The 13,958-nt window shown below is 48.4% G+C and overlaps 1 protein-coding gene across 3 annotated transcripts in view; it reads left to right on the top strand.

Annotated features, from left to right (window-relative positions):
* Positions 1-2,881, top strand: part of Cables1 (Cdk5 and Abl enzyme substrate 1) — a 126,968-nt gene extending 124,087 nt beyond the window's left edge. For all 3 annotated transcript variants that reach the window (XM_028759488.1, XM_028759487.1, XM_028759486.1), the window contains one exon: positions 1,706-2,881. In XM_028759488.1, coding sequence (XP_028615321.1) covers positions 1,706-1,846 — 141 coding nt within the window. In that variant the 3' untranslated portion in view covers positions 1,847-2,881. The remainder of the gene's footprint in view (positions 1-1,705) is intronic.
* The last annotated feature ends 11,077 nt before the right edge of the window (positions 2,882-13,958 follow it).

The raw sequence follows: 13,958 nt of genomic DNA, 5'->3' as shown, positions 1-13,958 counted from the left end.
GCTCACCCTGCAGGGTCTCTCTCTCCCTAGCTCACCCTGCAGGGTCTTACTCACCTCAGCTCACCCTGCAGGCATCCATCCCATGGCCAAGCACAGAATAAGCAAATGAGAAAACACATTTGCAAAACTTTCTCGACAGTTTGTTTTAGTTGTTACTGATTTTATTGGGCATGATTTATAAGTCAAACTTTACTATAGACAGACAACTTTATTACAGATCCACAGGGCATATATGATACTGTGGTTTCAGGGATCTACTTGGGGGTCTCCAGATGAAGTGGGGAAATGTACCTATATACAGATACATGCGGAACTAATGTGTCCTCAGAAGTAACACGAACGGAGTTCTGAGCATTTTCACACTATACACAGTTAACCAGAGTTCAGTGTTGTACCACACAGCAGAGGCTGATGGCATCTACGAAGAAGCCACAATCAATTGAGAGCAGCAGCCCACCCCGAGATCCCTCCCAGTTTAACCTCAGTGCTGTCAGTTACCACTGTTAGCAAGATATTCCATTAGTTAAATGCTCAGCTTAGGCCTGAGACTGAGTGATTTAGTAAAAGGGGAGAGTCCCTGCACCCCTACTGTTTCTGTTTCTAATCCTGGAAGCTTGTATTATTGAGTGGACAGGTGAGGAGCCATTGATCACTCAGCTGTTTAGATGGTGGGACTGCCTCATGGGGACCTGGGATCATCACAAATCCTCCTCTCATGCCATGCAGAGGAGGCACTCTGATCCTTGCCAATGTGATCTGACCTTGAAGCCTGACTCAGTTATAATAGTATCCCAACTAGAATTGGGCAGTGGTGGCGCACGCCTTTATCCCAGCATTCAGGAAGCAGAGGCAGGTGGATCTCTTGAGTTGTAAGCCAGCCTGGTCTACAGAGTGAGTTCCAGGACAGCTAGGGCTACACAGAGAAACCCTGTCTCAAAAAACGGGTGGGGTGGGGTGGGGGAGAAATTCCAGTTGCTTCTCAGTGCAGAGGTTTTCCCACCCACACGACTGAAGAAGAGCAGTTGTTATCACCTGTAATACCACCTGTAGAAATGTAGAAATACTTTGAGAATTCTTAGAGGAGTAAATGGCATTTTCATGAATGTCCAGGTAGATCTCTGGCCCTTGAGGAAGGTTCACGGTCTTCACCACCAGGCTAAAAGCAGGAAGCACTGCCTGTACTAGCCCTCCTCCTCTAGCACCCTGCTGATAATGGGTAGATAGGTGGTTTGGGCAAGTTTTTCTCATACCTGAAACTCACACTGAAATTTGTTTTTTTATTGCAGTGGTGTTGGGAGAGACCTTAAGAAGTGACTGGGTCACTAAGGGAGACTTGTGCCTTTCTTTGGGAGTTGATGTCTCTTGAGTAGCTACAAGGATGTGAGGAAGAATCCGGCTGTGAAGCTGTCTGTCCATCCTGTTTTCTGCAAAGCAGGGACCCAGCCTGTCCTGTTTTTTTTTTTTTTTTTTCCCTGATGGATCAGAACAGATGCCTTTACTAGATGCAGCTGCCTGACTTTGGACTTCTGGCCTCTAGAACCTTTATTCTTTTTAAAGTCACCCAGTCTCTAGTATTCTGTTACAGCAAGGGAGAGCAGATGCATCAGTGATAAACACTCATTAACTTGATGGTAGAAAAGTTGCACTTGGGAAAAAAATCTACATTTTTAAATGCAAAACTAAAATGGTTCTCTTGGCTTTGCAGAAACTGGAAGAGAAGTTCCGACTGAACAGACGAGAACTGATTGCCTTTGAATTCCCAGTGTTAGTGGCCTTGGAATTTGCACTTCACCTGCCAGAGCACGAAGTCATGCCCCACTATAGACGCCTGATCCAGAGCTCCTAGCACTGGCCCCAGGGGCCAGGGCTGCTTCCTGAGTACAATGGAGCCTCACCTACTCCAGAGAGGGGAGAGGAAGCGGCCACTGAGCCCAGTCTCCTTGTAGCTCTGCTGTCATGGAGAAGCCCTAAGTTCCTGGAGACTTCAGGCTTGCTGAGGAGGCGTGTGCTGGGGATGATGGAGGCCCTCCCAGCTCCACAGCCAGAGCTCAGCTGTGCCCAGCTCTTCCTCTCAGGCACATGTGAAGCTTGACTCTGCTTAGAGCCTTTACTACAGACGGGTTCTGAATTTGTAGCATGATGTGTGGGGACAGAGGACGGGACAGAAAGTGTGGGATTTGGGGATGCTGCTTCACGTTCCCTCACCCTGTGTCAAGAGCGTGCCAACCTATTTTTATATCTGCCATCGGAAGTGCACTTCCTGGGGCGCAAGGGTGTGGGTATGCAAGTGTCTGAGGGGCACCATTACCCTTGACCTCAAAGGCAATCCCCACCTTCTATGGAGCTGACTTGTAATGCCTTCTAAGTAACAATGACTCGAAATCCAGATTAACATCTCTGCTCTTAGGAAATAACACTGTTTATGAGACTGTTCCTGCCACCCACTGGACAGGATGACAGTTCTCAGTGTAGGGTAAGTCACGTGCAGAGTGGTGCGCTGTGAATGCCTGCCATCACACCACAGGCTTGTGTTTAACCCTCTAGCTCTTGCCTGTGGAGACATGAGGGCTGCACTCCATAGCGTGTATCCCTGTGCTCTATGTTAGAGTGCATAATGAGCACATTTACTGTGCTAATTAGATACATCTGTGTTTTATAAAGTCTGTACTGGGGGAAGACGCATGACTGCTGTCTGTGGCTTTTGCAGTTGAGACAAACTACATTTCAAGCTGTGGTTGAACTGATTGTTAGTACAAAATTGTGACTTGTCCTGAAGCATTTACCATGCTGTCACCTGGTAGACATATAGGTATAACCTTCCTAAAGAGAGCCTGTGGCCATGGAAAAATTAAAATGTTTTGTTGTTTTACATATACGTAAACGTGTGTGAACATGTGAGTTTCAGTCACCTCCACACCCAGCCTGAGACCATAGTCATCATAAAGCTGCACACTGAGACCCCGGAAATTTCCTGGAGAAAGAAGAGGGGAGAAAGCAGGTATCTACAGCAAGAGCCTCAGCTCTACAGGATGGCTCTCACTCTGTAGCCCAAGCTGACTTCAAATTGGAATCCTCAGCCTCCCCAGTGGGACTGTGGGCATGCACTATCCTATCCATCCAACAAACCGGTTATCAGGCACAGCCTTGACTGTGTTGACTGACCAGTCTGGTCTCAAGTTGTCTCCTGCCTCAGCTTCCCATAGTCAGGACTGCAGGTGCACACGGCCACTCCCAGCTCCTGCAAGTGGGAAACTCAGCTGCAGGTGCTGTAAAAACATGAGACTTGCAGGCTTTTCCTTGGCACTTAGCTGAGTTCAGGCCTAAATATTGAGCTATCAAATGTCTGTATCCAGGTATCAGTTGGGTGGGATATGATAGAACATGGTCTTCTTGTTTGCTCAAAACTTGGGTCAGCAAAAGGAACACATACTGTTTACAAAGCAAACTGGGAAACACAAAGACCCCAACCCTCTATTTCCTTATCTTCAAAATGCTCATAGCCAACCTTTGCTGGTGTCTGCCACCATGCACCTCACGTTGAGTCTCCAGGCTCTCAGCCCCTCTCAGAACCTGCAGAGGACAGAACTACCCTATAAACAAGGCTCCTGCAGGTAGGAATGGCCCAGGCAGTTCCCAGGTACTAAGGTGGGATTTGGGGGACCAAGTCTTGAAACCAAATTGATCTTGGATTTGGGATGATTGGGTTTGAGTGACTGTAGATGAATTAAGACAGCACTAGTTTTTTCCTTTAAGCTTAAGCGCTATCGTTACAAGTGTTATCATGGAGTGGGAGTCTTGCTTTAATTTGGTGATGGTGCCTTCATGTGAGGACATTGTGACAAGAGGCTTCTTGCTCATGTTCACAACCCCAGCTTTCTGGGGGCAACGGAAGATGAGGGGAGTCAGTGGTGAGCATCACATGGACTGTAGACATTTCACCAGCCTTGGGTTCTGGGAAGAAGTCCAGAAGGAAACCTGAGTCTACGCTGTGTGAAGGTCACAAAGTCAAGAAGGCCAGTTCTAGAAGTTTCTGTGGCTTTACTCTTTGGCCTTTATCACAAGAAGAAGATCCAAGGCCCTCTTTCTCTGAGGACTGCCCTGTACTTTCTCTAGGGCATTCCCTAGAAAAGCTCTACCCTTGGGACAACAGGGAGGTTCCCAGTCTGGCCTACAGGCATGGATGGACATCTCTGCTTTAGTTAGCCCTGTGTGTTAAGGAATGCAGAGAACCAAACAGAAAAGACATTAACTGGGCCAGTTCCCACGCCTCACTGTACCTGCTCAGGAAGCCCCAGATAGCACACATACAAGTCACTTCCTTTTGCTAAGTCAGGAAATCTATGTCAAATGAAAATATGGTTTGTTTTCTCAGCCTTTTCTTTCTGATCAAAAATTCCTCAACAAGAGATTTTCTGTTGTCACCAACCAGTAGGCTCCACTGGGAGTGGTCACTTCACACAGATCTGTCCTTGTCACATGACCCATTTCATTGACTAAGGAGCAAGATAGGATTGAGGTTCCTTCCCCTCCTTGTTCCTCCCTCCTGTTCCCATCATCCCAAAACAGCAAATAAAACAGCTCAGAATGTGTACAGCCATTCCTTATCTTTCTCTCTCTGACATTTCCTCTTCAGTGCTCAACTGCCAAGCGCTGTGCCCTCCAGGCTCTGGCCTCTGATATCTCAGGAGAACCTGGGCTTCCTGCCCCTTTGCAAGAGCCAAAGTCAGAGGGCAGGGGAGAGCTCAGGTGTGCCCCTAGTGAAGGAAGAAGTCTTTCTGAGCAGGGGCTTGCAGGGAGCACCCCGTGGCCAGGGCAGCCTGCGGTCAAATTCCGGGACAATGTTGCTCAAGAAGAGAAAGCAAACACCGGGAACACAGGTATTCACATGTTTAGGTGAGGACCAGCTTGAACAAAGGCAGTTCCAGAGGTGCAGCTAACTACAAAGTAAGCTGCTAAGAGCTAAAAGAAAGTTGACTGCATCAGGTGAGTGTTGAGTGGTTCGAGAGGATGCTGGGGCAGATTACTGGGGACTAAAAGGTGTATTGGAAGAGTTCATAACACCATGGACAGACAGACGAGCAGGCAGAGTCTCTGATAGGAACCAGCCCACATGGCAGAGAAGGGACTCTGTGCATGGGGAAGCTCCCCAGCAAGAGCCTGCAGCAGGCTCTGATTCCTAGGCAGGAGGCAGCGCCCTCTGATGAATGGCAATTCTGGTAGTCACAGGTCTCTGCAGTGTCAGCAGCTCAGCAGCTGTGAGGGGCAGCCTCTGAAAAGCGGACCCCTGGGGGGTCTTAGCAAGCCTTTACCCTAGGCATGCCCATTCAGACTCAACAAAGTCTGCAGGCGTAGGGCTGGGGCCCCACACCACTCTGCATGTATTAATGGCTGCTAGACCATTAATGCTAGTCCTCCATAAACAGAATATAAAGTGACCTCTGAGAAAGAACCAGTCGCTATGTATAGAACTGTCTGAGCTGAGAAAGACACAGACAATAAATGCAGATGGTTTTTGAAATAGCAAAGAGCAGTGCAGGCCACTGGCTGGTCAGCCCATGCATCCCTTAACCATGCATCCCTTAACCATGCACCCCTTAACCATGCACCCCTTAACCCAGCCTAATACTGTTGGGAGGACAAGGCCAGAAAGACACATGCTGGACCAAGCCACTGTCATACACAGGGGCCACACACAGAGGTGGCTCGCAGTGAATTCATTCTTGTTGTGACTTAAGTGTGAAATGTTACCCAGAGACTCAAGCATTTCAACACTTGGTCTGTAGTTGGCAGCACTGTTTTGGAAAATTGTGAAACTTTCTAGAGCCGGAGCCTCTCTGGAGTCTGGGGGTCACTGGGAGTGGGACTTGAGGTTCTGAAGTACCTCTGATTTATTTCCTGGCTGTTCTCTGCTCCCCAAGGATGCCTATGACCAGCTGCCTCGTGTTCCTGCCACTCTTCCCTTCCTGCCACAATGGATTGTGTCCTTTTCCAGATCTTAAACCAAACTTCCTCTGTGGAGTTGCCTCTTGTCAGGTATTTGATCACAACTAAGAGAAAAGCAACTTATATAATCACCTTGGCCAGCAATGGCCATGGCTACTGCTTGGATCAGGCCTGTGCCTCAGGCTGTCCAGGGAGCAGGGACAGGGAGCTTCCATAGTGGAGAGTTGGTGAAATAGAGTGAGCTATATAGCTGTGACCTGGTGAAATCATGGGGGGACCAACCTTCAGATGCTTTGCATTTTTTAATGTGTCTCACACTAGGTTCTGGAAGCTTCCAAATGGAAAGGCCAGTGGGGATGGTGATCCCATGGTTAGAGATAGGGACCTCTGACAAAACAGATGCAGAACCAAAGAGAAGCTCCAGGTGCAGGCCAAGGCCATGCAGCAGAGGTAGAAGCCCATATTCAGGAAGGACAGGTGACAGATGGGACAGTTTTCAGCAGAGGTTCTGACAATCACAGGGAAGAAAAGGAGTGTAGGGGCCCAGTCTATGTGAGTCTGAGAAAGTTACCATCTGCCTGGCAGGGGCGCGGCAGGGAGGATAGTGTAGGCCATCAGAGTTGTTCTAGAAGGTCAAACAGGAGGCTGGCCATCAGGACTCAGCAGATGGAAACTGCTGAGCTTAACTGAGTATGTGCACGTGTATAAAGACACAGCCTGCTCCATGGAGAACACAGCAAAGCACTGCTGGAATACCTAAGACTCTGGAGATGACAGAACTCACTTGGATTCCATTCTTTTCTCTTTTTTTTTTTTTAATTTTTTGTTTTTGTTTTTCAAGACAGGATTTCTCAGTGTAGCCCTGACTGTCCTGGAACTCACTCTGTAGACCAGGCTGGCCTCGAACTCACAGAGATTCACTTGGATCAACCTCCCCTGAGTGCTGGGATAAAAGGTATGTGCCACCCCCAGCAAGCTTCAGTCTTTCTTATCCCTGTTGCTTGGTTGACAAGAATGTTGGTTGAAGCTTAGAGGACATGGGTGAAGTCAAAGGCACAACACTGTCAACTAGGTGGTTCCCATGGCAATGGGTATTGTTGTTTTGTTGATGTCTCTAACCAAGATTGCCTTTCAGCGGCTGACTTAGGGTGATTTTGAGGACCTGTGCAATCAAGGACTTCCTTCTGGTTGGTTACCCCCTGGTTCTATCCAACTGCCTGGACAGCTGTCCTCCAGAAGCCCTGTGGTGGCACCTGTCAGCTAAGTTGCCTGTGGCTTCTGTTCCAATGAAGATTTAGGAGCTGATCTTTGGCTTCTGAGTGCAAGGCTAGCAGGCTTCCAAGCTCAGCGGTGGCTGAACCTAGCATCCCCCTACTCCAGGGCAGAGCACTCATTGCACAGAGAGCCAGGGAGAGGGGTCCATGCCAGCATCTTGGCTCTACAATGGTGTCTACATAGGGCTGTAACTATGGGCCACATTCACTCTTTTTCCTGTGAAGGACCCAGCAACTCCTTACAGACAAACTATCTGTGGATCTTTAAGCCACTAACAGATTCCCCAGGAACCCAGGTTCCAAGAGATACATCCCCTACTTGTGTAATGAATACAACTCAATTATGTAAGGCCCGCCCCTCTAAATTGTCCCTGAACCTTCAGAGTTGCACCTCCCTTCCTAGAATACAAAACCTTCCTCCATTTCATCTGCCACTGGCCAAGGAATCAGAGATTGCCTGACTACATAAAACCTCTCTCCCTGCCTATGAGACCTGTAAGAAGAGACTCCCTGTTCTGCCCTTTGGAACTGGACACTCCTTAGAGTTCCTACCTATGGGGTTAATGCCCAAACTCTCCTCAAAACCCCTGATATGCAGCTATCTGTCTGTAAGAATGTTTGACCATGCCGTTGGTAATTCTTCTAATAAATCTCTTAACCAAGTGGACAGTCTGCCTCAGTTTTCCCCTTGAGTCTCATACCTGAATCGTTTTCATAATGATGCTAAAAGCTAGGGCTGACCCAGGGCCCTTACATTTATTAACAGCATGCATAAGACAGACAAGAGTCTGACACACTGAGCAAAGCACCCCCTTCACAGATGTCTAAGTCAGGGCCCAGTTGGAAAATGCTATCTGCTGCCAGCCTCTCACAGCTTACCCTGGAGAACCTGCAGTGGACAGTGAAGAGGCATGGCCCCTTGTCACTGGTAAGACCTTGCTACAGCCCAGTGATGGAAGACAGAGATGCAGCTTGGAAATAAAAGAAACAGACATCACCAGAGACAAAGCTGCCCTTTATAGAACAGCTTTAGAACCAAAGTCTTTCAACCAGAGTTGCGCCTACTACAGAGTGTTCGGGGGTTTTATAGGATGGGAGGGGATTTTAGAGATGGAGGCTCCATCTGTAGGTCAGTTGTCCTGCAGTCTCAAGGTGGTAGATAACACTGAAAGAGACATGTTGACTCTCTTACTTTCTGGAACTTAATGGCCCACAATGACGTTACCAGTGAAGCCAATGCTCCTGTGCAGAGTCTCAGTCCACCCAAGGCTCTTAGGTCATTAGCCCCTCAGGACCTTCTCAGTTTCTGCTCTGCTTTTTAGTATATACATAGTCTCAGGACACAACCCCAAGCTGCAGGTGAACTTCAGGATGAGTATTTATTGCATGCCACAGAACTGAGGTACTTTTTAAGTTCAAGCTGAAATTCAACTAAGTTCTTCCAGATTGGAACAGTCTGGCCCTGGTGATGCCCTCCAGGTTGCTTGGCAATTCCATTCAACCCCTTAATCTTCTACGCTCAGAAGGATGTCTTTGTCCAAGCTCACTCATGCCTTTACATCATGGCCTACACACTGCCAACCGCTGGCTTCTGTCATGGCTGCTTCTGTCACTGGCGCTCCAGGGCGATTTCCTCCCTGACTGCAAACCCACAGCCTGCCTCCAGCTAATTTCCCTTTCCTCCCTGCCAACTCTCCATGTTATCCTTTTACACATCTGCTTCAAGTCTAGGGTTTCTTGTCTACCTCATGGCCTTCTTCAAATCTCCTCCTGGACCTCCGCTCCACTGAGAGGGCCCTGTTCCCACCATCATGGGCTCAGCCCCGTTGCCTTTCCCATGTCACACTCACTGGACTCATACTGACAGGCTGGACACCCTGAGCACACAGGCATCCTTGGTCTCAACTGGACAGAATGTCCCTCTGCCACTTAGTTGGGAAGTCCCTAATTGTCTTTTGCGGCTGGGTGATTTCCATAACTATCTGGACATGGAAGCATTTGGGTTTTACACACTTGCTCTCAGTGGTCCCTAAAAGTCTCATGCCACCACAGAGTGGCCTCAGAGAGTCACCTAAGAAGGTGTGCAAACTCAACTACTCAGGAAGCTCAGAGCACGACTTCCAGTTTTTACATAGAGCCTTAATATGATTTTTCAGAAAACCTTAAAAAAATCAAGACCTTCAACAGGAAAGAATGATTAGAGATAAGTATTCATTCTCAGGACTTTTGCTCATTGAAAAATTTCACCTCTGGGTCCTAATGCCCTGACATCTGGGCTTAGAGATACAGTTCTTACTGTGCCCCCCCACAAAAGTTTCCAGGGGGGGCTGGAGAGCTGGTCCAGATGTTAGGAATACCACATGCTCTCAAAAAGGACCCAGGTTCTGTTCCCAGTATCTCTAAAGTGGCTCATAACCATCTAACTCCAGTGCCAGGGGATCTGATACCCTCTGCTGACTTCTGCACACACCAGGCACACGTGTGCTGTGCATATATGCAGGCAGAACACTCAGACACATAAAGTAAGCAAATAAGTCATCTAAATACAGTTTCCAGAGACCAGTCTACTATTCCAGACCAGGTCCTTCTGGAGAGAATAAAGACATTTGACTTGCCAAATGCGGTCCTCAGAATCACCCAGGAGGCTTGTAGAAATGAGACTCCTTGTAATTCCAGAATCCCTGGAGGTGGCATCTGGGACTCCACAGCTTCCCCAGGTGGCATTTTTTCCCAAGCTTGACAACTACAACCATAGAGGTGTACGAGTGAGGGAAGAGATTTTACACCCTTCTCTTCCCTGGGTCCTGGAGGAGGTAGGAAGAGGGATAATCATAGGCAAAGAAATTTTGGGTGTACGTCTTTAATCTCAGCACTTTGGAGGCATGGGCAGGCAGATCTCTGTGAGTTCAAGGCCAGCCTCGTCTACAGAGTAAGTTCCAGGACAGCTGGGGCTACACAAAGAAACCTTGTCTCCAAAAACAAATCAAATTGTAAAATGAGTTATAAATTCTAGCTAGCCTGTAAAAAAGACACAGAATCTAGGTATTTTATTTACCAGCCACAGGCCCAGATTGGGCAGGTTTGGGGCTGTTCTAACTCATTTCCCAGCCATATGTCCCTTGTTACATGCTGCTTTCGTGGCTACGTGCTCATGGTCCATCTCCTCTCATGGTGGCCTCCACTCTCCAGTTCCTTTCTTCTGCCTCCTATCTATGAAAACCCACCTCCCTCTATGTACTGCCCAATCACAGGCTCTAGCCTTTTATTGACCAGTTAAATTGGAGCGCAAGGTTTATATAACAATGTCAGGCTGTAGAAGGACATCTTGGGTTGACATGGGCCTGGAACCCCGAGACTGCAGGTGTTTGGCCACGCCCCTAGGACCCAGCGCCCAGACACGCAGTCTCGTCTCCATTTAACCTGTACCATCAGTCACGTAAGACACAGGTAGAGGGCATGACTAACAGGCCTCTGCCTCGAGAGATTCACATGTTAATAAGGCTGGGGGGGCTAGATAATTAAGTTATCCCCTCCCTAGGCCCTCCTTTTTCCCACTCCCCATATAAGAGAGCTCCTCCTGGCATTTGGTGGGGGTGCTCGCACATTCAGATCCAACTTTCACAGCATGGACAATAAAGCCTTCATCTCTTAGATTCCACATGTCTTCTGGAACCGTGGACTTTCTCACATATGTGGGAACCTCCGCTGGAGGGAAAAGCCCCCGGGGTCCACTCCTCTGCTGCCTCGTCCGTGGGCCTCCTGCACTATCAACCCCCACTGGCCGTGGGCGGCCGGAGGCAGCCCCTGCCGCACCCTGCGTGAGTTTTTTCCCATATAACATCAGCTGGTGTATATGAGGCTCAGATCATGGGAGCCAGCATTTAGCATTTGAATACAAACAAGCAGCACCTGACCAACCCATTACACAAAACAAAACAAACAAACAAAAAATTTGTTTGTCCCACATGGGTGACACATCAGCCAAACAGAAGAAATACAATAGGGAATAGGTCCTTGTGCCCTCCTAATTGGGGAATTGTTTGTTATGATGTTAATTCCAGTGTCTACAGAGCAAACTATAAGCATTCAGAAGACACTCAGTGCTGGTGCCAGCTGCCCTGAGTCCAGAGCTCCAGACTGTGCTAGAGACACATGGATGGCTGAAGCCATCCCGGCTCACAGCAGTGCCACAGGAAAGTGGGGTGATGGAGCACAGTCAATCACAATAACCATGACCTCATACCTCATACCACAAAGCCACTGCTCTAGAAACTCAGCCTCACCAAGAGTCAAATATTGACCAATGCCCTCATTTACATCATACAAACTAAACCATTAAAAGGACAGCTGCATTACAGAAAGAGCCACAGCCCACCACGTCACACAGTGCAACAGTTCAAGCACTGAACCCTGCCTGCTGCACGAAAGGCACTCAGGAAGTGTGCTTTCTCTTTCACGGTCAGTAAGTCCAACCACCACAGAAGGAATGGGCAGTTAAGAGAAGACCTGAATCTTGAGAGACGGTAACATCTCAGGCAGAAGAGGAGGCGTGGGGCGTGAGGGAGAGGTCGCTGGGTGAATGAACCAGCCCTGGAAGCCAGGATGAGGGCGGATTCTCAGGAGGAGAAAGCAAGCAGGTGTGCCTATGAGGTGAGGGAGTCAGCCTGAGTCAAGGACAAGAACACTGCTACAGACGGTCGTGAACTATCTTAGGGGTATGAACGCTAAAGACGCTCGTGAACTATTTTAGGGGTATGAACGCAGACCAAAGTGCTTGGGAAGGGCCAGGAGATGAAGATGTGAGACCAGCGAGCAGAGCTCCAGCTCTTGGGGAGGGTTTAGCTAGGAGCAGGAGAACGGAGCTGGAGAGTAAGTTGGAAGCTGAGCGTCAAAGTCAGCTCCCACGAGCAGTTTGTGCACAGCAGAGAAGCCTCTGCCTACAAGCTCACTGTTGTGTTAGAATGGCAGCTCATCTGGACAGATCACACCAGGCCAGCACAGTTCCACAGGAGAGAGGCTTATTGGGGGTGGGGGAGGACAAAAGGGGGGTGATAAAGAAGGAAAAGAGCGAGAAGGTCAGCGGGTTCTGCCTTTGATTGGATTGTGGCATAACCACACGAACTGCTGCATGCAGGTAAAGGTGAGCAGGTGGGCCGACCAGGTGGACGCTGGGAATGTATGGTGATTGCCATGGCAACAGACAAATGAGTCTGACCACGGATTTCATGGTCGCCTAGGTGTGACATCACCATCATTGCTGGATTTGGAGGTGACCGGCAACCGTAAAGCCGGTTCCTAACTGTATAGCCAGTTGCTCATGGCAGCACTCAGCTATAAGCCTGCCGGCACTGCTCCTCACCCTTAGGTCACACAGCCCCACAGCTTGGAACTGGCCCCATGAGGACATGGTGCACTTGTTTCCTGTAGAAACTTCTCCCAAAGAGCCAGCAACTCAACAATGGAAAATATCAGCAGATACTTTGCACCCAGAGAAACAAACTTTGAAGCCATGTGCTGTAGCCCCAACTTTAAACCCCTACTTTAAAAGTCTCCCCTAGAACAAGACCCAATTCTCAGCAAATGACCTGTCTTTCCTACTCTATAACATGAAAATGTTCCTGTTCTACTGCTGAACTAACTCAAACTTTATCTCATTGAAGGATGTGCTGGAGATTGAGGCGAGGACCCACATACACAGAGGTGGTGAAGAAAAGCTTTCTTGTGTGTTTTCTAAATAGGGAACACAGGGCATTTATATCTAATGGAGATGCTGAAGTTTAAATAACTAAAAAACACATCCCTGAGTTTCTGAGGGAGAGAGAAGATGAAATCAAGATGCTCCGAGGCAGGGGACTAGTGTCCAACTAAAGGGGAAGAGGTCCTCCACCACCATGGTAGGAGGAGGGAGGTGTGGACACAGAGTGTGGGAGGGAGGTTGACAGACCCCACTTGACAGCTCCTGAAAGACAGGACAAAGGGTGCGAAACCCTTCTAATACTTAGGGGACAAAGGAGTAGTAACCCTTAAGAAGCTGTATATCCCTCGAGCCTAGAACTGCTAGAGACAAACCATGTGTCTATTCTGTGACTTCTTGAATGAACTAATTAATGCTGGCTCCTGGGTGACTGAATTCTCAGCTTGCCTTGGATATGGCAGTCCCAAGAGATTTCAAAGTCAATCAAGATATTAACTAGGTATTAGTCCTGGGATCACAAACCTGTGCACAATAAGCAAGCAAGCATCTCGCAGCCAATCTATGGGCCCAGCCTGTGGTTTTCTGAGACACGTCCACACCTGTGCAAAGTTATCTTAAAGACAATTTACTCAGTCAACTAAAGCCAGTCCCTGGAAAGTCCTGCTGGAAGAGGGTCACAGGGACAACAGTGGCATTTGCTCTTTGCTTCCTATAGTGGTTTAAGTGGCAAATATCCCCTCAAGAATTTGAACACTGCCCTCTAAGCTGGTGGGACGATTTGGGGAGGTGCTGCAGTCTTGCTGGAGGATGTATGTCACTGGGGAAGCTCTGAGAGTTTATAGCCTCACTCCACTTCACTCTGTCTTGTGTGATCCCTCAGCTTCCTGCTCTGGCTATGTGCTTTCGAGTCTCCCCTGCCCTTATGAGCTTGTTCCCTGGAACCTTAAGCTCAAATAAACTTTCTTCCCTAAGTCGCCTTTCACAGCAAAATAACTAATATTGTTACTGTGTGTGGGTCCAAGGCAAAGTACTACACACACACATGT

This window comes from Grammomys surdaster, unplaced genomic scaffold (genome assembly GCF_004785775.1).
Source record: "Grammomys surdaster isolate TR1022 unplaced genomic scaffold, NIH_TR_1.0 126298, whole genome shotgun sequence".
NCBI classification, from domain to species: domain Eukaryota; kingdom Metazoa; phylum Chordata; class Mammalia; order Rodentia; family Muridae; genus Grammomys; species Grammomys surdaster.
The sequence above is the reverse complement of the archived record's forward strand: the minus strand, read 5'-3'. Positions and strand labels throughout refer to the sequence as shown.